General features: G+C 52.0%; 1 protein-coding gene across 14 annotated transcripts in view; it reads right to left on the bottom strand.

The window, feature by feature from the left end:
- Nucleotides 1-25,411, bottom strand: part of PPP6R2 (protein phosphatase 6 regulatory subunit 2) — an 86,318-nt gene that overhangs the window by 21,833 nt on the left and 39,074 nt on the right. For 12 of the 14 annotated variants that reach the window (XM_047743420.1, XM_047743409.1, XM_047743408.1 and 9 more), the window contains 3 exons: nucleotides 17,667-17,909; nucleotides 10,098-10,284; nucleotides 390-527 (listed from right to left, as the gene is read on the bottom strand). In XM_047743420.1, the coding sequence (XP_047599376.1) occupies nucleotides 390-527; nucleotides 10,098-10,284; nucleotides 17,667-17,893 (552 nt within the window). In that variant the 5' untranslated portion in view covers nucleotides 17,894-17,909. Of the gene's footprint in view, nucleotides 1-389; nucleotides 528-10,097; nucleotides 10,308-17,666; nucleotides 17,910-20,095; nucleotides 20,237-25,411 lie in introns of those variants that run through there. The other 2 variants (XM_047743410.1, XM_047743421.1) reach the window with 2 other exon arrangements.

Genomic DNA, 25,411 nt, shown 5'->3' with positions numbered 1-25,411 from the left:
GAACATTGTCGGCTAACGCTTCCCTCTGGGCAGCGCGCCGGGCATAAAGCCAGGCCCTGACAGGACCACCACTCTGAGGCCGCGGGGGCACCGGGATCTGGGGGTGGGAGGACAGCCCTCTTCTGCTTCCTCGGGGCGGGAGGCCGGAGAGTGTCGGAGGCAAAGGAACACGCGGCTCTTTGCCTCCAAGCAGCCCGAGGCCGGACAGCAGACAGGCTCAGACCGCGGACCCAGCGTCCAGCAGGAGCCCGGAGGCGCAGCCCCGATGAGCCCACCTGGGGGAGTCGGGCCGGACAGGCAACTGGGGCCCCGACCCTCCCACCCTGAGCCGCGACAGGACATGGGGATGAGGATCCGGAGGCCACAGAGCGCAGCGGCCGCACACTCACGTGCAGGACGTCGCGCCGAAGCCCGGCCGGCTCCACGCAGCTGACGAGCCGCAGCAGCAGGTCCATGAGGGCCGAGGTGCCGAGGTGCTTCAACACCAGGCCGACGAAGCCGTCCTTCTTCTTCAAGAACTGGATCACCTGCGGCCAAACACACCCTGAGGAGCCGGACCCCCGCGGGCGCTCCGCTCCAGAACCCACCCCGCGGGCTTCCAGGGGTGCGGACTCGAGCTCCAGGAAGACCAGAGAGCGCGGTCAGAGGGGCCTCTCCGAGGGCAGCAGGGAGCCGACCACAGGGAAGGCCCGTGAGGCAGCCGCGGGGCCCGATGAGCCCAGGGCGGACGGCGGGTGGGCCCCGGGCCACCAACACCGCAGGGAGGGGCCGCGCCCCAGGCCGCCCAGGTGCTCCTTCCAGGGTCCGCGGCAGGAGACATGCCGCCAGCAGCCCCCAAGCGGGGCACGATCCCGACAGCGCAGAGCAGCTGAGACAGCCAGCGGCCGACCGGCCGACCGGCCAGACACCGGTGGAGGGGAAAGAGGGCTGCGGTGTGGCGAGGGAAGAGGCACGCCGCACCCCTGGCTGGCCCCCATGCCAACGAGACGCCGGCAGCTGGCCACAAAGGCAGGCGACGAGAGCGGCGGTGGTGGTTCCAGGCCTGGGCAGGCCCGCCGGCTCGGCTCGGCTCTGCCACAGAGGACCGCCTGCGGCGTGCCGGCTGCGGCAAAGAGGAGGGATGGGGGGGGACGCAGGGACGGGATGAGGAGGCCCACATTGCTGGGAGACGCAGTCACACTCGTGCTGAGAAAGAAGGAAGAGAAGAGGGAAGGAGGGAAGGGGCGAGGAGGCTCTGTGAAGGGAATGACCACTCGCCTAGAAAGACACCGCTGAGAACGACATCGGGAACAAAATAAGGTACATCACAACAGAGACCACAGGTACCAGGATGAGGTTAGGAGAAATAATATTATGCCAATTTATATAAATTTAGAAAAATGAAAAATTTCCTTGAAAAACACTCATCTAAACTGACAAGAACAGAGAGAAAATCTGAATATTTCTAGAGCATCAAAAGAAACAAAATCTACCATTAAAAGCCCCACATATAAAAAATCCAGGCTCAGGGCTCCTGGGTGGCTCTGTTGGTTAAGTGTCTGACTCTTGATCTCAGGGTTGTGAGCTCAAACCCTGTGTTGGGGGTGCATGGAGCCCATTCAGAAAAGAAAGAGAGAAAGGGAGAGAGAGGGGAGGGAGGGAGGGAGGGAAAGGAAAGGAAAGGACGTAAAAAAAAAAAAAAAAAAAAAAAAAGGAAAACTCCAGGCTTTAATGACCTTTCCACCAAATTCTACCAAACATTTAAAGAAAAGTAATTCCAGTCTTAATATACACTCACCCAGGGAACACAAGATGAAAGAATGTGCCCCACACTGAGAGCATAAAACTTTGATTCTAAACACCTGATAAGGGCATTATAAGAAAAGCAAATTATAAGCAAATCTCACTGATGATCACAGATGTAAAAATTCAGCACATGAAGGAAATCATAAGGTACCCCAATGACAGGGGTGGCAGACCACGAAACCAAGGCCAGTTTAACATTAGAAAAACAATCAACAGAATGTGCCTATTAGAATAGAGAAGAAAAATCATATGATCAACTCAACAGAAAGTAAAAACATTTAAGATTTTATTTATTTAGGGGCGCCTGGGTGGCTCAGTGGGTTGGGCCTCTCTGCCTTCAGCTCAGGTCATGATCTCAGGGTCCTGGGATGGAGCCTCACATGGGGCTCTCTGCTCAGCAGGAACCCTGTTTCTCCCTCTCTCTCTCTGCCTGCTTGTGATCTCTGTCTGTCAAACAAACAAACAAACAAATAAATAAATAGATTTTATTTATTTGAGAGAGAGAGAGGGAGAGGGGCAAAGGGAGAAGGAGAAGCAGGCTCCCCACTGAGCGGGGAGCCCTACATGGGACTTGATCCAGGACCCTGGGATCCTGACCTGAGCCCAAGGTAGCCACTTAACCCACTGAGCCACCCGGGCACTCCCAAGAGAGTAAAACCATTTGCTAAATTTCAACAACCATTCGTGTTATAAACTAAAAAGAGTAGGAATAAAGAAAATTCCCTTAATTCTGATTTTTAAAAAGTGTCTATAAACACCCCATAACAAACATCATACTTCATTATAAAATGCTGAAAGCTGGGGCGCCTGGGGGGCTGTCATTAAGCATCCGCCTTTGGGTCAGGTCAAGACCCCAGGGTCCTGATCGTGATCAGTCCCGCCTCGGGCTGCCTGCTCAGTGGGAGCCTGCTTCCCCCTCTCCCACTCCCCCGGCTTGTGTGCCCTCTCTTGCTGTGTCTCTGTCAAATAAATAAAAAAAATCTTAAAAGAAAGTAAGTTGAAAGCTTTTCTTCTCAGGGAATAAATAAAACAAGGAGGCCCACTATCACCACTGCAACTCAACATCGTACTAAAGCTTCCAACTACAGCAATCAGGCAAGAAAAAGAGACAAAAGGTGTAAGACTTAAAAGGAAAAAAACAAAATTGTCGGGGCGCCTGGGTGGCTCAGTGGGTTGAGCCGCTGCCTTCGGCTCAGGTCATGATCTCAGGGTCCTGGGATCGAGTCCCGCATCGGGCTCTCTGCTCAGCAAGAGGCCTGCTTCCCTCTCTCTCTCTCTGCCTTCCTCTCCGTCTACTTGTGATCTCTCTCTGTCAAATAAATAAATAAAATCTTTAAAAAAAAAAAAAAAATTGTCACTAATCACAATGATAAGATCCTGTACACAGATAAAACAACAGAAAGGTACATTGCTGGAGTATCAGCTTTACTGATAGTCACCAGAAGCAGAGTCACCCAGGACAGACAGGAGCCCCGCAGGTGATGCACCGGCCCAGTACGGGATGGCCCTGTGCGAAAGCAAGGGAGACGCGCAGACATGCCCGACGGCCTGAAGGCTTCAATTTATAACTTGTTTTAACGATTTTAGTTGACAGAGAGAGACATGGCGAGGGAGGGAACACAAGCCAGGGGAGAGGGAGAGGGAGAAGCAGGCTTCCCACTGAGCAGGGAGCCTAATGTGGGGCTCAATCCCAGCACCCCGGGATCATGACCTGAGCCAAAGGCGGACGCTCAACGACTGAGCCACCCAGGTGCCCCCGTATGTTTTAAGTAACACTTTGAAATAATGAAATTTTAGAAATGGAAACAGATTAGTGTCAGGGGCTAGGGATGGGTGAAAGGGGAGAGATGGGAGGAAAGTGGGAGCAGCTATACATGGGCAACACAAAGGACCCTTGCTGCTCTGGAACTGTTCCGTATCCTGCCGGTAATGGTGGATACATGAACCTGTACAGCTGATGAACAGTACAGAACTCAACACACGCACACACACACACAACAAGCAAAATCGAACCAACAAGTAAGATCAGTGGACTGTATGAATGTCAATATCCTGGCAGTGATGTTCTACTAGTATTTTACAAAATGTCGCCACTGACAAAACTGAGCAAAGTATACAAAGGAGCTTTCCAAATTATTTTCTACAACAGCAAGTGAATCTACAATTATCTCAGTAAAAAATTTCAATAAAAAGATACCACTTAGAATAATACAAAAATATCAACCCTAATGAAACCTGTGTCAGACCCCCTACCCCACAGAATTATGACATGTTATCAGGAGAAACTAAAGAAGCCCTCATTATCCGCTTTGTCAGTCACACAAAAACAGTCACAGACAATACGTAAGGAAATGGGAGGGGCTGTGTTTCAGTAAAATTTCATTTACAAAAATAGGTAACAGGTTGGTTTTGGCCTGTGGGCCACAATCTGCCAACTCCAATCGAGAGCCAATGTAAGCCTAACCAAAACTCTGACAGGTCTTCCTGGGGGAGAAGGTTGGGGAGAATGTGGAAACTGACAAATTTATTCTAAGAGCTGTTCATTCGAAAACAATGCAAAAGGTAAAAAACAGTAATAAGAAATTCTGAAGAAAAACCAAGCGAGAGGACTATCAAATACCAAGACTTCTAAAGCTACACATATGAGGACAGTACAGCATTGGTGCGATCACAAACAGAACAAGAGAACAAAGTCTAGAAACAGACATACTACATGGGAGTCTCTGACTCATGATGGGGTACATCAGTGTAAAACAACTGAGAGAAGGGCCTCACCGGGAAATGGTGCTGTGCTCACTAGACACCCATATTAAAACAAACCCAAAAAACTCCAACCTTACATCCCTTACAAGAATCCATCTCAAGTAAATTATAGATAGAAATAGGAAAGGGAGGGCGCCTGGGGGGCTCCGATGGTAAGCCTCTGCCTTCGGCTCAGGTCATGATCCCGGGGTCCTGGGATTGATCCCGCATTGGGCAACCTGATCAGCGGGGAACCTGCGTCTCCCTCTCCCGTTCCCTCAGCTTGTGCTCGCTCTGTCAAATAAATAAATAAATAAAATCTTTTTTTTTTTTTTTTTAAGATTTTATTTATTTATTTGACAGACAGAGATCACAAGCAGGCAGAGAGGCAGGCAGAGAGAGAGGAAGGGAAGGAGGCTCCCGCTGAGCAGAGAGCCCGATGCGGGGCTCGATCCCAGGACCCTGAGATCATGACCTGAGCCGAAGGCAGAGGCTTTAACCCACTGAGCCACTCAGGCGCCCTAATAAAATCTTTTTTTTAAAAGAGAGAGAATTCCTGCAAATCACGAAGAGACAGCCTAACAGAAAATGGGCAAGAGACTTCACAAAAGAAAACATCCAAATGGTCAGTTAATACATGAAAAGGTACTCATCCCCATCGGTCAGCAGGGAGACTGCAGATCCAGACCTTGACGCTGTATTATGTCCCAGAACACGCGCTTGGAGAGCAGGAATGGGATCACAGGAAGGGTCAGTGAGCGATAGGAACTAGGGTCCTCTGCCGGTGGGACTGAGAACTGAATCAACCACCACCACCGGGTCCGCTCGAGATGAAACAGGCGCATCCTCGCTACGGCTTAACACCTAGCATAATGCGACACCCACAGCAGCCACTAAAAACCTACACAGACACGTGAGAAAACACTCTAGATAAGTAAAAATGGAATTTTTTAAATTATCAAATAGCACACAGGAGTCAGGAAAAAGAACAGAAAAATGAAAAAAGCGATCAGAAAACTACAATAAAATGGAACCCCTGGGGCGCCTGGTGGCTCAGTGGGTTAAAGCCTCTGCCTTCGGCTCAGGTCGTGATCCTGGGGTCCTGGGATCAAGTCCCGCATCGGGCTCTCTGCTCAGCAGGGAGCCTGCTTCCTCCTCTCTCTCTGCCTGCCTCTCTGCCTACTTGTGATCTCTGTCTGTCAAGTAAATAAATAAAAACCTTAAAAAAAAAAAAAAGGGAGCCCTGACATATCAACAATTACATTACATGTAAATGGCCCAAAATACGCCAATTAAAGAAGAGCAGAGCAGGTAAGAACACGTGACTCAACTATGCACCGATCACAAGAAATTCACTTCCAACAGAACAATTCACACACACAAAGCTGTAAAATTATCCCTCCTTATCCACGGGGGATACATTCCGAGACCCCCAATGGATGCCTAAAACCACGAACAGTACTGAATCCTACCTACGTACACTATGCTTCCTCCTACGCATACACACCTGTGCTAGAGTTTAATTTATAAATCGGGCATAATAAGAGATCAACAAGAAACTAGAACAAACGTAACTATATACTAAATGTAAGTGATGTGAATGACGCTCCCTCCCTCCGTCTCTCAAAACACCTTACTGTGCGGACTCAGCCTTCCTCCTACGATGTGAGATGATTAAGTACTTATGGAATGAGCTGAAGGAAGGTGAATGATCTGGGCCTGTGATGCAGCATTAGGCTTCGTCTGACCTTCAGACGCGATGTCAGGAGAAGGGTCACCCACTTGTGCACCACGACGGATGGTGGTAACTGGAACCAGGGCGAAGGCAGGACTACGATACACAAATGCCCATAGCAGCTCGATTTGCAACAGACAAAAGTGCAAACACCTTGTGTCCTTCAACAGACCAATAGTCAAACTGTGCTCCAGCCCAACTCCTCAGTAGCGAAGGGACCCGCGATCGTGCTGGTGTTCTCACGCTGTACAAACACGCAGGAGGGCACCCGGTGGCTTCGTGCACTCAGCCTCTGCCTTTGGCTCAGGTCCTGATCCCAGGGTCCGGGGGTCGAGCCCCATATGGAGGGGCTCCCTGCTCAGCAGGGAGCCTGCTTCTCCCTCTCCCTCTGCCCCTCCCCCTGCTCATACATTCTCTCCCTCCATTCTCTCCCAATAAATAAATAAAATCTTAAAAAAAAAAGAAAAATGGGGCGCCTGGGTGGCTCAGTGGGTTAAGCCGCTGCCTTCGGCTCAGGTCATGATCCCAGGTCCTGGGTTCGAGCCCCACGTTGGGCTTTCTGCTCAGCAGGGAGCCTGCTTCCTCCTCTCTCTCTGCCTGCCTCTCTGCCTACTTGTGATTTCTCTCTGTCAAATAAATAAAATCTTTAAAAAAAAAAAAGAAAGAAACATATGGGAATATCTACATATAAAATGATACAATATCTGAGATTTGCTTCCAAATAATCTGGGATGGGGTCTGGAAATAGGGGCTGTAGAACAATAAAACTGGTCAGAAACACATGATTGTTGAAGTTGTGTGACAGAAACACAGGGGTTCATAAACTATTTTCTCTATAAATGTACAAAATGGTCTGAAATGAAGAGTTAAGAAAATGCAGTACGCCTGTTCACTGCAGCCCATGTCTCTGTGGAAACGTTGCATCAAACACTGTGGCCCTGTCCCAGCAGCCCCTAGAAACAAGGCAGCTGCACGCTTACTGTTCCAAAACTCTGGTACGGCAGTAACACGGCCACTGCATCTGCTGGAAAGGACGTGGGAGCTATACAGGAAAAGACATACCAAATCCATTTCTAAGTGAAAAAAAAAACAATCTGCAGTATTCAGAGTACGATACCATCACGTGAAAGTAAATAGTGAGTATATATCAGTGTCTCTTTCAGGAGAAGAACTGGAGAGACAGGAACTGAACAGTCCACAGCGGCTGCCTCGGGAGTACACAAGAGACTGTCCGTGTATTTCTACCTTGTCTGAAATTCATATAAGTATGTCACATCTTTGCCAACAGAAGAAATATTTTTAAAGAGTGCATTTCATATTTTTTGATGCACTTGGCAAGGGAAGAAGATGGGAATATTTACAAAGCAGTAAGACAGAGTAAACATCTCAAAGTAGCAGAGAAATATGGTCAGGCTACAGGCGATTATGAACCAGGCATGGGCCAGAAACAAAGCTTTTTAGAAATTCTAGCACTGCCCCACAGCCACACTGACCCCCCCAACTGCCCCATAGCCACAATGACCCCCCCACTGCCCCATAGCCACAATGACCCCCCCCACTGCCCCACAGCCACACTGACCACCCCACTGCCCCACAGCCACTCTGACCCCCCCAACTGCCCCATAGCCACAATGACCCCCCCCCACTGCCCCATAGCCACACTGACCCCCCCACTGCCCCACAGCCACACTGACCCCCCACTGCCACACAGCCACAATGACCCCCCCACTGCCCCACAGCCACACTGACACCCCCACTGCCCCACAGCCACACTGACCCCCCCACTGCCCCACAGCCACAATGACCCCCCCCACTGCCCCACAGCCACACTGACACAACCACTGCCCACAGCCACACTGACCCCCCCACTGCCCAAGCCACACTGACCCCCCCACTGCCCACAGCCACAATGACCCCCCCACTGCCCACAGCCACACTGACCCCCCCCACTGCCCCATAACCACAATGACCCCCCCAATGCTCCATAGCCACAATAACCCCCCCACTGCCCACAACCACAGACCCCCCCACTGCCCCACAGCCACACTGACCCCCCCACACTGCCCCATAGCCACAATGACACCCCCCCACTGCCCCATAGCCACAATGACCCCCCCACTGGTCCATACCCACAATGACCCCCCCACTGCCCACAACCACACTGACCCCCACCACTGCCCACAGCCACAATGACCCCCCCACTGCCCCACAGCCACACTGACCTCCCCACTGCCCCATAGCCACAATGATCCCCCCACTGCTCCATAGCCACAATGACCCCCCACTGCCCACAACCACACTGACCCCCCCCACTGCACCACAGCCACACTGACCCCCCACTGCCCCACAGCCACAATGACCCGCCCCACTGCCCCATAGCCACACTGACCCCCCACTGCCCCACAGCCACACTGACCCCCCCACTGCCCCACAGCCACACTGACCCCCCCACAGCCCCACAGCCACACTGACCCCCCCACTGCCCACAGCCACACTGAACCCCCCACTGCCCCACAGCCACACTGACCCCCCCACTGCCCACAGCCACACTGACCCCCCCACTGCCCACAGCCACATTGACCCCCCCCACTGCCCCACAGCCACACTGACCCCCACTGCCCACAGCCATACTGACCGCAACACTTGCCCTCCACACCCATCACTGGTGTGCGAGGATGCACTGTCGTGTCCTGGAGCTGGCGCCGCCATGAGCACCCTCTTCCAGCACCCGCATCCCCTCTATTCTTCATTTAATCCCTGACTGGGTCAGAGAAGTATCTGAGGTGAGACAGTCCTCTGAGGCCCGGACGAAGCTAAGATTCAGGATTCTGGGAAACGTATGTTCCACTGAACATTTCCAACATGCCAAGAATTTCTTTAAGGGAAATTTCTTCTGCCTGGAGGCTGCTCCTCTCCACAACTCTCCACACATGCAACAGTGCTCTGTTCCCTCAGCGGGTATTTCACAATACTGAACACGTAAATGATGAATATTTTGGGGTGTGATAATGCAATCTGCCCAACAGTCTTGTCCCCTCCTAGAGTTATAATTGAAAGATTTTTTAAGGGCGCCTGGGTGGCTCAGATGGGTAAGCCGCTGCCTTCGGCTCAGGTCATGATCCCAGGGTCCTGGGATCGAGTCCCGCATCGGGCTCTTTGCCCAGTGGAAGGGAGCCTGCTTCTCTCTCTGCCTCTGCCTGCCACTTTGCCTACTTGTGCTCTCTCTAAATAACATCTTTAAAAAAAAAAAGAATTTTTAAAAGTCCTTGTATCTTAGAGGTATACACGGTAACGTGAACAATAAAATCTTACGACATCTGGTATTTGTCCTGAAATAACGCACTGGGGACGGTGGGAAGGGATAAAGGTGAAAGACTCACGAGGCCTGGCTGCTGGGGCTGGTGGCAGGCCTGAGGCCCCGCTCCGACACGCCCTGTCTCTGCGCGTCCACAGCCTGGGTGGTGCGGAAGCACGAACGGGCCCCAAGGCTGTGCTCCAGCTAACGAAACGAGTTCACTCTTTTCACAGAAGCCTGACGCTGTAAGCTTTGTCTGCTCTGAAACACACGTGTCTAGACACAAATACTGCTGCCCCACAGAGCAGCAGATCTCAGAAGGTGGACACCCTCAGAACCTGCCATGACACGGGCCTGCCCCCTATTCCTCACGCCTCTGCCCGGTCGGGGCGGAGCCAGCCAGCCCGGTTTCGTGTCCCGCGGAAGAGTGAGAAACAGTGCTCTCCGAGCCCTGAAGGTGCGGGTCGAACCGTGACAGCCGACAGCCAGCCGCGCCCGCACCGGCCACGCCGAGCCACGTGGGCCTGGCAGCTTATTTACCTGTTCAGTTTTTCGTGCAATGAGATTACCGATGGTCTTGCTGAAAAAACTGGCGAGCAGAGGATTGAGAGGCGGCTCGTGGTCCAAGAAATCGTACAGAAGGTTCAGCAGAGTCTCATCCCCTCCTAGTCTGTCGTTGATCTGCGGCACGTCACACGTCAGCAGCTCGCAGGCTGTGTTTGGGTACCTAAGAGGGCACAACACGAGCAACTGGAGGTGAAATTAGACTTCTTCAGCTCTCAGGAAGCTGCCTGAACGACCAGCCTCTCAGGAAGCAGGTCCACGGTCAGACCTTGGAATGAGTAAAAATAGGAGTATCCTGTGACCAATGGGCATTTTTGACTACAACAAGCTCCACGTTTGACACACATTTTCCCCTCCTCATACCCTACACCGTGATAGCTCCTCTTTCCTGACTCAACCGCATTCTCTAAATAACGCGCCTTAGTCTTTTGGTATCTCCTCTCTCAAGACCTCTGTCCTCACACCCACAGGCCAGGTCTCCTTAGTCTTTTGGTATCTCCTCTCTCAAGACCTCTGTCCTCACACCCACAGGCCAGGTCTCTTCCCTCCTGTGACAACACAGCTAGTGACGCCAGGTCCGTGACATGCACCCTCCCTCTCCTCGCCCTCCCCGCCCCTACACACCAGCAGCACAGACCCCAGCTTGTCCCTGGGCTAAAGGACTCCCGCGTCAGCAGCGAACGATGCAGGGCCAGTCACGAGGCATCACGTGGGCAAACCATCGATACCAGGACACATAAAATGACCAGATACAAAATAGTCTTTTTTTTTTAAAAGATATATTTATTTATTTATCTATTTGAGAGACAGTGAGATCACAAGTAGGCAGAAGCCCAATGCAGGACTCGATGCCAGGACCCTGGGACCATGACCTGAGCTGAAGGCAGCGGCCCAACCCACTGAGCCACCCAGGCGCCCCAAGATACAAAATAATCTTGATCCCATCACATGGAACCCCATGACATCCCTCTGCTCCCTGCCTTAACAGCTGACAGACACAGCGTCACTGCCATCACCCCGGGACAGGCACAGCTACCCGGCAAGCTGCTGCATCCAGGGCAGAGCCCGCAACAGCAGGGCCATTAGCAATGCCTGGTGCCAGGGCACCTGGGGGGCTCCATCGGTTGGGCTTCCGTCCGACTCTTAGCTTTGGCTCAGGTCGTGATCTCAGGGTCCTGGGATCGAGCCCCGCAGTGGACTCTGTGCTCAGCAGGTGGTCGGCTGGAGATTCTCGCCCTCTTCTTCTCCCTCTACCCCTCCCCCTGCGCTCTCTCTCTCTCGCTCTCTAAAATAAATAAGTAAATCTTAAATAATAATAATAATGCCTGGTGCCATATCCAGGTATACCTGGGAATGCAGGTAAGGGCGACTGGGGCCCAAGCAGAGTGTGGACTGTCCCAGTGGGGCTGACGGCCCTGGAGAATGCCTGCTAGTCCACGGGACACGCTCTGCAGCGTCAGGCACGTGACCTGACCTCTCTGCATCTGGGCTTTCCCATCTGAACATGGAGATGCAAGTGCCCAGCCACCCCACAAGGTTGTGCATAAAACAGCAAGCCCAGGGGCTCCTGGGTGGCTCAGTGGGTTAAGCCGCTGCCTTCAGCTCAGGTCATGATCACAGGTCCTGGGTTCGAGCCCCACATCGGGCTCTCTGCTCAGCAGGGAGCCTGCTTCCTCCTCTCTCTCTGCCTGCCTCTCTGCTTACCTGTGATTTCTCTCTGTCAAATAAATAAATAAAATCTTTAAAAAAAAAAACAAAAAAACAGCAAGCCCAGGGTCAAGGTCAGCCCCCATGACCCTTCGGCTCCTGGCAGCCACCAACACAGGCCCTCACATAGGCCTAAACCATGCTGGTCACTGTGGACTGGCTACAGAGGCCGGGGTTGGAGAGACTCCAGAGGAAGCAGCAGAGCACGGCAGCCAACTCATGTGGAAGGGGGAGGAAACCGAGAAATCTAGGTCTGACTATGGGACAGGTGTTTCTCATCAGCCCAGAGAACACAAAGCACCTTCTAGAGCTCGCAGCGACCGTGCCATGCGGGCAGGCTGGGCATGAGAGGCCTGCTGCGCTCACCCAGAGCTGGCCTGGTTCCACATGCGGGCCCAGGCCACGAGCGGGGGGCGAAAGGCGTAACGCAGGCCCACCCACCTCACGGGCTGGCTACCAGGATCACACGGCCACCTCAGCACCGCAACGTACACTATGAAACCCGCATGGAGGAAGACACAGCTGCCAGGGCAGGAGGGCCGGGCCACGGTGACCCTGAAAGCCAGAGCTAGACCCTACATCACACAGGCACCCAGGTGTCCACCAGACTCCAAACACCAAGAGAAGATGTACCGATGCTACAAAAGAGCCAAGGCCCAGAGGAAAGCACAGACTATGCCTTCAGAAATGTTTCCAGAGCACGTGGAAAGGCCCCAACCTGGTTTCCACACACAAGCAAATGTGCACGCATGTGGCAAGACAAGCTATAAGGAACTGACCCTCAAAGGTTCTATCTAGGTACAGGGGCTGAGGTTTTCTTTATTGGTCTTTTATAATTATTCTTCAAAAAAACAGGTAGGGACGCCTGGGTGGCTCAGCGGGTTAAGCCTCTGCCTTCGGCTCAGGTCATGATCCCAGGGTCCCGGGACTGAGTCCCACATCAGGCTTCCTACCCAGCGGGGAGCCTGCTTCCTCCTCTCCCTCTGCCTGCCTCTCTGCCCACTGGTGTTCTTTCTCTGCCTGTCAAATAAATAAATAAAATCTTTAAAAAAGAAAGGAAGGAAACGGAAAGAAAAAAAAGCAAAGGAAAGGGGACGTGACCGCTGGCAAGGCCCAGAGGATGGCAGGGTGCGCCGGGGAAGTTCGAGTCAGGCGGCCAGAGGGAGCGCCCGCTAGAGACCTGGCCACAGAGGCAGCGGCTAACCAGGCAGGTGGGAAGAGCAGCAGGCTTCCTGCCCGTCCCTTGCCGGTACTCAGGACTCAAAAGTTACCCCCTGGAAAAGATGGGCCGGAGCAGCTCCTGACTCGGAGACATCAGGCACAGCTGAGGGACTGACGACGCGCTGGCCAGACACAAGGGGCCTGGTAAAAAGCAAAAACAAACCAAAAAACGAACACAAAAACAAAAGCTTCCTGACTGAGGCTGCTGTCAGGTCCTCACCACGCAGCTAGGAGCGGGGAGGATTACTTTCTGGAGAAACCGTGGGACAGAGCAAAGTCAACCAGGCACAGCCTACCCAAGCAGTGGGCCACCTGTCGCCCACATGCACGTGTGGCGAGCAGGCCCCATCAGACCCCACACCAGCGCCGGCGCCTCTCTGCCAGAAGGAGCCAAGGGCTGACCGAACTCACAGATGCCAGGAGATGCGAGACCTGCTGGGCAGTGGAGGCGAGTGCGGGGAACAGACGGAAACTCCCGGAAACGCTCTGCCCCAACACAGAGTGGCCACGAGCAGGAAATGGAGGCTTGGAGTTAAAAGGGCTGACGATAAGAAAGACCCCCTCAATCAGAAACACGATGGAAAGCTTACAAATCAGCCGGACAGGAAGACAGCACGTGAAGAAGCCTCTCGGGCGTAGACAAAAAGGCAAAGACAAGACATCAAGAGCGAAAAGAAGAGGAAAGCCCTAATTCAGGGGGTCTAACACCCGACAACAAGTCCCAGGAAGAGAAAACAGAGGGCAAGTCGGCGGGGACAAGGTTATCAAAGAAACAACACGGGAAGCTTCCCTGTGGGGAAGGCCACGACTGACAGGCTGAAAGGGCTGAAAGGGCCCAGGGGTACCGACACCATCAGTGACCAGAAGCCCGGACGCAGCGTCTTGGTGCTGACGGCTGACACTTCACTCTAGAACCTGTCTGGTTGAAACTGCCCTGTCCGGACCCCGGGGGTGATCTCACAGGACGATGGAACCACACAAGGGCCCAAGTGCCCCCTGGAGGAACAAAGCCTGGGAGCCCTGTTGCATCTGGCATGTCCGCGACGAGGCCAGGAAGAGGAGCCGACCGCAGCGGCGTCCAAAGCACACCCAGGGCTGTCGGTGCAGGGTCTACACCAGGGGGAGTGGGTGCGCAGTCAGACTTCCCACGGTCCTCCTCCTCCAGAACCGACTAGAGACAACTCCCCGCAGGAAGGAAGCCAAAGATGACGGCAACGAGCTCCTGGAACATGGAAGGTGGGCCCTGGCTTACCAGAGTGAGGATGGAGGGAACCCTCTTGCCCCTTCAGACACCTCCCTCTGTGCCCAGAAGCGCTGCCCCCCGGGGCTCATCAGGCGACCGGGCTCAGCCCTCCTTCCTGTAGGGTGGCTCTTCTGAAGGGCGTCCTTTTTGCGGGGCTACCCTGCTGCAGCCCCATTTCCCGACAGGTGAGCACTTCTAACCCTGCAGTCTGGATCCCAGAAGCCCACAGCCCAGAGCCACAGAACACGCTCTCCCACAGCACCTTGCAAGTAATGGCAGCACCGTCCTGGGGTAGGTCTGCTGACTTCCTGTTCCTTAAAAGGCTAGGAACTCAACAGGCAAACTGGACAGGAACTTCCAGAAAAAGACCAGCACCTCCTCGTGGCTCTCAGGCTGGACCAGGGAGACAGCTTCTCAGCCCAGGGCTGCCGCACAGAGCCCTCACCGAGCCCTCACCGCCTGCAGCAGCCTCGGGCTTTCCGCAGGGACAATGGCTGCTCCCTGACCTCACACCACCCACGGGCAGCTTCTCTGGAACATCATGGCTCCGGCGCATCCCCCGCTATCGGGAAAGGGGTCTCGGCATAAGCCAGCCTGTAGTCAGGCGGGGGAAGCGACCAGTTATAGTGCTCAGACCCGCCGCCCAGAGGCACGACGGCCAGGCCGGCGGAGGTGGGCAGTCGCCTGGGGTGGAGAAGCTGGCCGGGAGGCAAGGGTGTGGCCAGACCCACTCACTCTACTTCATTCTTGCCTCCTCACCATCTATCCGTCCGTCCTACTCCTTTACTCAAAAAGGAATCTTCAGGGCGCCTGGGTGGCTCAGTGGGTTAAGCGTCTGCCTTCGGCTCAGGTCATGATCTCAGGGTCCTGGGATCGAGTCCCGCATTGGGCTCTCTGCTCAGCGGGAAGCCTGCTTCTCTCTCTCTCTCTCTCTCTCTCTGCCTGCCTCTCCATCTACTTGTGATCTCTCTCTGTCAAATAAATAAATAAAATCTTTAAAAAAAAAAAAGGAATCTTCAAATTGATTTTAAAATTAAAAATCTTAATTTTCGATTTGGGCTACAGACACGCCCTTTCAAACTCAGTTCCACGGGCTGGGGAAGGGCAGCCTCCCGCCCTGTGTCCCTGCGCACCCCACGCCTGTCCTCAGCTCTGTGGTCGGCCTCCAGGTTTCTAAGTAAAATAGAGACATAGGTTTTCACTTGTCACCTTCCAATGTGAATACCGACCTCCTACGATGGAAGGTGAAGCCAGAGCTCTCCTGTCGCCCGCCCCTCACCCTCACTCTATAAATCACAGCACAATTCTTGGTTAAACACAGGGCTTATGCTGACCTTGTATGGACACGGAGGCTCCGTTCAACAGCGGAGCTGACATGTTCACTCTACTTACATCTGCTTACTTATGTGAGTCCCCCCAGGGTACAGTTCCCTCACTGCCTTGTTCGCTTGGCTCCATACCCACCCACTACTCATTTTCCCCAAACTCTGTAACGATGAACATGAACGTCTCCTGGCTCACTGATGCCACTCTGGGACCCTTCTGCCCTGATCCAGAACACACTGCCCACACCCCAGCTCTCCGTCCTGCTAACCAATGCCCTCTCTGCAGGGAGACCACATAACTTAACACCAAACAGGACATGTTTGGGGTGAGAGGGTAAAAGGGATGAGGGCCATCCACAGTGATGCTGAGGGGCACTTGACCAGGCGTGTCCCGTGCACCGCGGCTTCTATCTGACTTCGCAGATGGCCAGCACGCCCCCACACCCACAGGCTCCTCTACAAACACGCTCCCACCTCCGTCTAGGGCTCTCCTCTGCCAGCAAGGACATGGCTCCCCCCGTCAGAGGCCAGGAATGACTGCCCTAAATCGAGTATCCCTGCATCAGGCACTTCTCGTTGCCCTCTCTGGCGCTCTCTTCCCTCAAAGAGAACGGCCAACAAAGACTTCTGAAAAGGTCCGGAGAGTAAATGTTTTAGATAGTCTGTGTTGTCACTGTCAGCTCTGCCCTTGTAGTCACCAAAGGCTGAGTGTGGCTGCCTTCCAACAAGACTTTCTTTTTTTTCTTTTCTAAGATTTTATTTATTTATTTATTTATTTATTTATTTATTTATTTATTTATTTGACAGAGAGAAAGGGGGAGAGAGAGAGAGAGGGCACACAGGTAGGGAGCAGCAGAGGGAGAGGGAAAGCAGGCCCCCGCAGAGCAGGGAGCCTGATGTGGGGCTCGATCCCAGGACCCTGAGATCATGACCTGAGCCAAAGGCAGACGCTTAATGACTGAGCCCCCCAGATGCCCTTCAACAAGACTTTCTTCATGGACAATTGAAATGTGGATATGATATCAATTTCATGTGTAACAAAGTATTACTCCTTTGATTTTTTTCAACCACTTAAAAATTTAAAACTAGGGGCGCCTGGGTGGTTCAGTCGTTGGGTGTCTGCCTTCGGCTCAGGTCATGATCTCAGGGTCCTGGGATCGAGCCCTGCATCGGGCTCCCTGCTCAGTGGGGAGCCTGCTTCCTCCTCCTCCCACTCCCCCTGCTTGTGTTCCCTCTCTCGCTGTGTCTCTGTCAAATAAAGAAATAAAATCTTTTAAAAAAATGTAAAACTATTCTTAGCCTGCAGGCCACACGAAGACAGGATCTGACCTGTGGGCCAGTCAGCCAACCCTGTTCTAAGACTTTACCAACGCACAGTGTGTGACGCTCCGTGGACATAGGGGCACCGCGGGCTACCCTGTCTGCCCCCATTCCTGTGTCACTAGTTCCAGGTACTGCTGCTCTGCCCTGTCCCCCTCATTCCTACTCCGCTGTTCTCATCCCAAGTCCTTAACCACACCACCACCTCCCTTCTGTCATGTCCTAACACCCTAGCCAATTGCTGAATGGAACATTTTAGGGAAAACTTTGAGAATGGTCAGTACCACTAACGACATGGCCTCTTTCCTCTGACCCCAAGACCCCACAGTGGGGCACTTCCCACGGTCAAGAGGTCACGTGCTGCCCATCCCCCCTAGAGGCCATTCAGCAGCCTGGGACCTGCTTTCCGCTGGGGTGCAGCCCATCTGCCGCAGTCTATCCGCCTCCGTCCTGGGGTCAGTCTGCTCTCAGCACATTTTCGCCCAGAACACTGCGACACACAGAGTCACTCACCAGAGCTCCGGATGAGAAATAACAAACACAGAGATGCCAAATCTTAACCCTCACGAAAACAAGCCCCCCGGGGAGTGGCCTCCTTACTTCTCGGTCGGGGTAAATGTTTACAGGGGGCTCTTCGTCAGAAGCCCTGGCTCCGGCCGTCCTCCAGCGCCGCCCACCGCCTCCCCGCAGCCCCGCCCAGCCCCGGCCGGCCACAGCCTCAGTACATACTTGAAGCGGACCTTCTCCTCCATGTCCAGCGGCGGGTCCCGTGTGATGAGGCTCACCAGCTCCTCCATGCAGTGCTGTCGGCACAGGAAGCCCAGCAGCTTCTGGTTCTGAGCCTTGCACTCCTGCAGGACGTCATCCTCGTCCATCAGCTCCCGCAGCGTCACATCCTCCCTGTCCAACAGCTTGTCGACGTGGGACGTGGTGTTCAAGTCAAACTTCCAGAACATGGTGACGGCCACGAAGCTACAAGCCAAGACAGAAGGGGTCACTTCTGTCGCGTCGTGTGAGTTCACCCTCAGCAAGTCTACAGCGACGTCCGCCAAGTCCATCCCCGACACAAGCCTGCGCTCGACGGCGCTCTCCCCAGGAACTGCCTCGACAGGTCTCTCCAGGTCTGGCTCCAGAGCTCACAAGGACTTGCCAGATCCTCTACAGCACAGGCCCTGCGGCTTCTCTCGGTGCCCTCCGGCTGACCCACCTTCAGTGCTCTCACCTCCTCCTCGGGTCCCCGAGGCCAACACATCGCCAGTCTCCCAGGTTTCAGCCCCGGGGATGCATCTCCAACCCAAGAAATGTAACACTCTACGACCACCTGCCCTCTCAGGGTCCAACCCCCGCCCGAGTGACCACTAGGCCTCTTTCCCCAGACGTCTCTGAATCGCATACATTGTCTGTAGACCATGTCTGACATCTTAATTAAGAAGCTTCTTCGTCTAGGGACAGACTGTCCCTCCCAGAACCAGCCAATCATCAACGATGGCAAAGGGCCGGGCCAGAGCATTACTATGATCTGCAAACTAATCTGTCCAGAGCAACTACTCTTCTCTGGGCCCACACATCCCAGGAAACCATCTTCCTCTCCCTTTATCATCCCAGGGCCAGGGGCTAGGCAACTAGGGACCACCCACATAGCTTAGAGTCTGCCAAAATTATTCAAATTAGGGTGCCCTAAGCTGCCCATCCTGCCCTGCCTTGTCTTTCCCATGGAAACCCCAATAAAGCTCGTGGCTTAAGTGTTCCCCCACCCCGTCTTCTGCCTCCTGACACTCCTGGGACTTCCCCATGTGGCCCTGCGTGAGGCCCACACCTCCTGTCTCTAGGACTGGACCTGTAACAAACTGTTTTCCTGAGCCTCCCCTTTGTCTACGCTCTGCCCACACCTGACTGACCATCTCATAAAAGAACATGAAACCTTAGCAAGTCAATCTCCTGATGGCTCACTTTGCTTGTCTGTCCTTCAGCAACTCTGCCAACCCCCAGCCGGGCCCCTCCTTTCACCATCCCCATCTTGCCAAATGACGCAGCTTATCCTTGTGGCACAAGGCACCCTCACGTGCACACCCCCCTAGAAGGCGCTTTTTTTTTTTTTTTTTTTAAGATTTTATTTATTTATTTGACGGACAGAGATCACAAGTAGGCAGAGAGGCAGGCAGAGAGAGAGGAAGGGAAGCAGGCTCCCTATGGAGCAGAGAGCCCGATGCGGGGCTCGATCCCAGAACCCTGGGATCGTGACCTGAGCTGAAGGCAGAGGCTTTAACCCACTGAGCCACCCAGGCGCCCTGGAAGCTGCTCTTGACCCCCCTCCCCGCTTCTCCCACACACCACCCTCTCCAGGCTCTTGCTGTCTTTGCCTGGACTACACACGGTTTGTCCTGCTCAGTGAGTCTCATAGGACAGGCTCCCAGGGCCTAGGCTGTTTGCTGCAAAGTTTTCACTGTTTGATACAAAATGAAAACTGTAAGGCCTATATCCTTAGCAAAGTGAAACCTGTACCTTGAAATTATTAAATCTCTTCAATGTCGTACCATTAACATGAGATGAGATTTCTCTTCTCCAGTATTTTTATGCAGAAGAGTAAAAGATCCCACACAATGCAGGAGCCCCGACTTGTCTATGTGGGAAGCCCGGCTGCCGGGGAGCCCCTCGGCCAGCCAGCCAGTCCCTGTCCCTGTCCCTTCCCAGCCTCTTGCCTTTGCTGCATCAAAGTCATTTTTTCAGAACACAGACATCTTCAAGTTCCTCCCATCTCGGCTTCAGAAGCCCTGCTGCTGAGAGCTCTCCTGGCACTCACTAGGCCCTCTGGCACTCCCTGCTGTCTCCCCAACCCTACCCTTGCCACAAGGACATTGTCTTTCCTCCAACAGCGTGAGTGCACCTTCCCACCTTCACCCAGCCTCACAGGATCGTGTGCTCAGAAGGTCTCACTTATTAAACCCCACTCACCTCGCCAAACTGAGCTAACAGCGCGCTGGGGCCGTGCTAGCGCCAGCGCCTGCAACGCAGTGTCGGTGGGGCCTAGACTGGCCACAGTCTGACCCTACACTCAGTTTCTTTCTGGGTCCTAAGGTCTTCCTGCTTCTCTTGTGAGGAGTGTGGATGGGTATCTGTGGGTGGCAGCAACATACTTTGGGAAAAGCAGAAAACATTACCAGCAGTAATTGCAGGGTAAGATGGCCGTCTCTCCTAAGTGCCCAGCAGAGCGACTCAAACACTCGGGTAACGTGCAATGCAGGCAAACAAGAACTGGAGGGAGGTTCCCGCCCTGCCAAGGCTCCCTTCCGAACAAGAACCTGCAAGACATGGGCAACCGGAGGTAGCGTCTGAGTCCTGCTCTCGGCCACAGAGTGGGCAAGTGGCTGGGTGCACCACAGGATCCCATCAACCAAATGGACAAGTTTTTCTAGCGGGACCCTAAGGAAGGACTGGATCAATCCAAACACAGACGAACAAGAAAAAGAGAGGAGGAGGAGGCAGAAGCAACAAATGGGGACGGCAAGAGAGCTGACCGACTCAACCACGCCGACGAGCAATTAAAGAAGAATGGCCCAGACAATAAAAAGCAAGAACTAACCACGCACTGAGTATGAGGCTTACATTAAGTATAAAGATACGGGGGCACCTGGGGGGCTCAGTAGGCTAAGCCTCTGCCTTCGGCTCAAGTCATGATCCCAGGGGCCCGGGGTCGAGCCCCGCACTGCGAGTCGGCTTCTCTCTCTCCCTCTGCCCCTCCCCTCCTTCCTTTCTCCCCCCTCCAATAAATAACTATTGTTTAAAAAAATAACAAACAAACACGGATAAAGATACAGGTGAACATTTTTTCAAAAGGTCGAACAAGCGGAACAGCAAGCAAGCAAACGTCAATCGGCGGACGGGAGGGGCAGCGGCACCAGCCCCGCCTACTGTCTGCGCCGCCTTTGGTGTCCCGGTTAGCTCTGCTTTCATGACGTATGCTGGGGCGTCCACTCTTTGCCTCCGCTTACAGAGTTTAATAAAACTGGTATCACCAGGGCGCCTGGGTGGTTCAATGGGTTAAAGCCTCTGCCTTCGGCTCAGGTCATGATCTCAGGGTCCTGGGATCGAGCCCCACATCGGGCTCTCTGCTCGGCGGGGAACCTGCTTCTGCTCTCTGCCTACTTGTGATCTCTGTCTGTCAAATAAATAAAAATCTTAAAAAAAAAAACACAAAACACTGGTATTACCTCTTCCTAAAACATTCAGCAGAGTTCAGCAGTAAAGCCAAGGGTCTAAAATTTTCTTTGGTGACATTTCAACTTATGAATTCCATTTCCTTAATAGGTATTTTCTATTTCTACTTGTTTTCATACTGATAATTTGCACTGCTGAATGAATCTGACCATTTTACCAAAACCGACTAAGTTATCGGCATAAAGTTATTCATAACATCAGCATGTCATTCTTCTAATGTCAAGCAGGACCTGTAGTGACACTGCTCTTTCACTCTTACATACTAGTAGTGTCGGTCCTATCTTTTTTCTTCATCAGTGCAAATAAAGGGTTATCAATTTTTTTTAAGGATTTTATTTATTTGACAGACATATCACAAGTAGGCAGAGAGGCAGAGAGGGGGAAGTAGGCTCCCCGCTGAGCAGAGAGCCCGATGCGGGGCTCGATCCCAGGACCCTGGGACCATGACCCGAGCTGAAGGCAGAGGCCCAACCCACTGAGCCACCCAGGCGCCTCAAAGGTTTATCAATTTTACTGATCTTTTTGAGGAACAAAGTTTTAGCTTTAATTTTTTCCTCTGTTATTTGTGCATATTCTATTTCATTGATTTCCTCTTCTGACTTTGTAATTCCCTTCCTACTGCACTTTGGGTTTTATTTGCTCTTCTTCCTCCAGCTTAAGTTATTAGATCATTGGTTTTTAGACCTTTCCCCTTTTCTAGTGTGAACATCAAAGCTACAAATTTGCCTTCAAGCACTGCTCTGCCTGTACCCCATAGCTTTCATGTTTCCATTTTCACCCAATTCAAGTATAACATTTTCCACTTATTTTGAGATTTTTTAAAAAGATTTTATTTGGAGGGGAAGAGAATGAGCATCAGGGAGGGCAGAGAGAGAGAGGGAGAAGCAGACTCCCCAGGGAGCAGGGAGCCTGATGCAGGGCTCAATTCCAGGACCTGGAGACCATGACATGAGCCAAAGGCAGACACTTACAGACTGAGCCACCCAGATGCCCCTATTTTGGGATTTTCTAAACATCTTTTTTTTAAAGATCCAGCTTTTTTTTTTTTTTTTTTTTTTTTGGACAGAGATCACAAGTAGGCAGAGAGGCAGGCAGAGAGAGAGGAGGAAGCAGACTCCCCGCTGAGCAGAAAGCCCGATGATGCGGGGCTCGATCCCAGGACGCTGGGATCATGACCTGAGCTGAAGGCAGAGGCTTTAACCCACTGAGCCACCCAAGGGTCCCCCAGTTGGTTTTATTAAATGATTCATGAATCAGGCAGCTTCCCATCTACCAGACAGAGGGGCACTCCCATCTCTTTTTTGTTTATATATAATTTCTGTTGTGATCAGATAACAGGCTTATATTATTTCATTCCTTTCAAATGTATTGATATTTGTTTTATGGCCTAGCGTAGGGGTCAACGAACTTTTTCTGTAAAAAGCTATAAAGACAGAAATAAACCAGATTTTTTAGCAGGATTCTATTTTCAGCTTTGTAGGCCACATAGGGTTTCTGTTGCACATTCTTTTTCTTTTTCTTAACAACCCTTTAAAAACAAGAAAACCCTTCTTCTGCAAGCTGTACAGCAATAAGGAGTGAGCTAGATACCCCTACAGGCTCAAGTCTGCTGGCGATGACCTTGCCTATGACAAGGTCCGTCTTGGTGAATGTGGCTGTGCGCCGGAGAAGGCTTCCTTCTGTTGCGGTTAGGTGGGTCAGTTAACTCAAGTTGGTGGACAGGTTTCCAAGTGTCCTGCACACTCACGATCCGTCTACTCGCTCTGACACCCTGAGAGGAGGCTGTGACCCTCACCTCTTAACTGCTGAGTTATGTCTCTCCTTTTGATTCTGCAAGTGTTTGCTTCACGTGTTTTGAATTTCCTTTATTATGTGGATGCATATTCAGAGTTGTAGGTCTTCTCAGCGAACCGCCTCTTTGCCTTGAAACACCCTCATCGTATCTGGCGATAAACCCGTCTTACGTCTGCTCTGCCGGACGTGAACACGGCACACTCTTCTTCCGGTTCGCGTTCACTATATCCTTTAACATCCTTCTACTGTCAACCTATTTGTGTCTTTATTTATTTATTTTTTAAGATTTTATTTGCCAGAAAGCAACCCCGAGCAGGGAAGCTGCACGCAGAGCAGGCAGAGGGAGGGGCAGGCTCCCCGCCAGACTCAATCCCGGGACCCCAGGATCATGGCCGGAGCCAAATGCAGACACTTAACCAACTGAGCCACCCAGTGCTCCGAATCCTAGCAGATTTCTAAAATGTACATGGAAATTTAAGAAAATAAAAAAAACAAAACCTCGAATAGGCAAAGCGATTTTAAAAAGGAAGAACAAAGCCAGAGTGCCAGTGCCGCCCGATGTCGAGACTCACGACGATGTGACATTAATCAGGATGGCTCTGGTGTCTCAAAAGAACAAAACAGAAAGCACAGAAATAGATCGACAAGGGTGTGGCCAACTGACTTTCAGTAAATGTGCCAGAGCAACTCAGTGAGGAAAGTACGATCCTTTCCAACACGTGGTACTGGAAACTGCACATCTATAAATAAAATGAAACTCAATCCTTACCTCACACCACACACAAACACAGCCTTAGCCATAAAAACTAAAACTAAAATTTCTAGATGAAAACCTGTGGAAAAAAATCTTTATAGACTTGGGACAGAGCACATATAAGAAAACATAAATTGGGGGCGCCTGGCTGGCTCAGTGGGTTAAAGCCTCTGCCTTCGGCTCAGGTCACGATCCCAGGGTCCTGGGATCGAGTACCGCATCGGGCTCTCCGCTCTGCGGGGAGCCTGCTTCCTCCTCTCTCTCTGCCTGCCTCTCTGCCTACTTGTGATCTCTGTCTGTCAAATAAATAAATAAAATCTTTAAAAAAAAAAAAAAAACATTAATTGGGGGCTGGGTGGCTCCATCAGTTAAGCATTCAACTTTTTTTTTTTTTTAAGATTTTATTTATTTATTTGACAGAGAGAGATCACAAGCAGGCAGAGAGGCAGGCAGAAGGAGAGAGAGGGGGAAGCAGGCCCCCTGCTGAGCAGAGAGCCCGATGTGGGGCTCGATCCCAGGACCCTGAGATCGTGACCTGAGCCGAAGGCAGCGGCCCAACCCACTGAGCCACCCAGGCGCCCAGCATTCAACTCTTGATCTCAGCGCAGGTCTTGATCTCAGGGTCATGAGTTCAAGCCCTGTGTTGGGCTCCTTACTGGATGTGGAACCTACTTAAAAGAAAAACTGTTAAAAGAAAAAACCTAATAAACAACACTTCATCAACTTAAAACTCCTGCTCTTTGAATGATACCATTAAGAAAATAAACCGGTAAGTCAGAGTGGGAGAAATATTTGCTATCTATATCTGACAGAACAGTCATATCCAAAACATAGAAAGAACTTTCAGGGACAACTGCATGGCATAGTGGGTTAAGCTCACAGAGTGTGTTAAACTCTGCTTTCAGCTCAGGTCATGATCCCAGGGTCCTAGGATTGAGTCCCGCATCAGGCTCCTTGCTTAGTGGGGAGCCTGCTTCTCCCTCTGCCTGCTGCTCCCCGTTTATACCCATATGTGCTCTGACAAATAAATACATAAATCCTTAAAAAAAAAAAAAAAGAGCTTTTATAACATAGTAAGATAAAGTATCCAATTTAAGAAATGGACAAAAAAAGGGGGGCAAGGGGCGCCTGGGTGGCTCAGTGTGTTAAGCCGCTGCCTTCGGCTCAGGTCATGATCTCAGGGTCCTGGGATCGAGTCCCGCATCGGGCTCTCTGCTCAGCAGGAAGCCTGCTTCCCTCTCTCTCTCTCTCTCTGCCTTCCTCTCCGTCTACTTGTGATCTCTCTCTGTCAAATAAATAAATAAAATCTTAAAAAAAAAGTGGGGGGGCAAAATATTTGTATAGACACTTTATCAAATATACAAGAATACCCAATAAGCATATGAAAAGATGATAAACACGCTTATCAAGGAAATGCAACTCAGAACCACAATGAAGTACTACTACACACCACTAGAACGGCTAAAATTAAAAAGCTACCACTGCTGTGCGCTGATGAAGGTACTGAACTAAAATTCCCACAGACTGCCTACAGGACCAGAAAGCAGCACAGCTACTTTGGAAAACAGTCTGCCAGTGTCTTATGAAGTTAAGCTCACACCTGCATGTGATCCAGCAGTCCCAAACCCAGGCACTCCCCAGGAAAACAGAAACCCTATGTCCAAAGACTTCTCATAAATGAATGTTCAGAGCCACCTCACTCACAACAGCT

The sequence above is a fragment of the Lutra lutra genome, chromosome 8 (genome assembly GCF_902655055.1).
Source record: "Lutra lutra chromosome 8, mLutLut1.2, whole genome shotgun sequence".
In the NCBI taxonomy this organism is placed as follows: domain Eukaryota; kingdom Metazoa; phylum Chordata; class Mammalia; order Carnivora; family Mustelidae; genus Lutra; species Lutra lutra.
The sequence above is the reverse complement of the archived record's forward strand: the minus strand, read 5'-3'. Positions and strand labels throughout refer to the sequence as shown.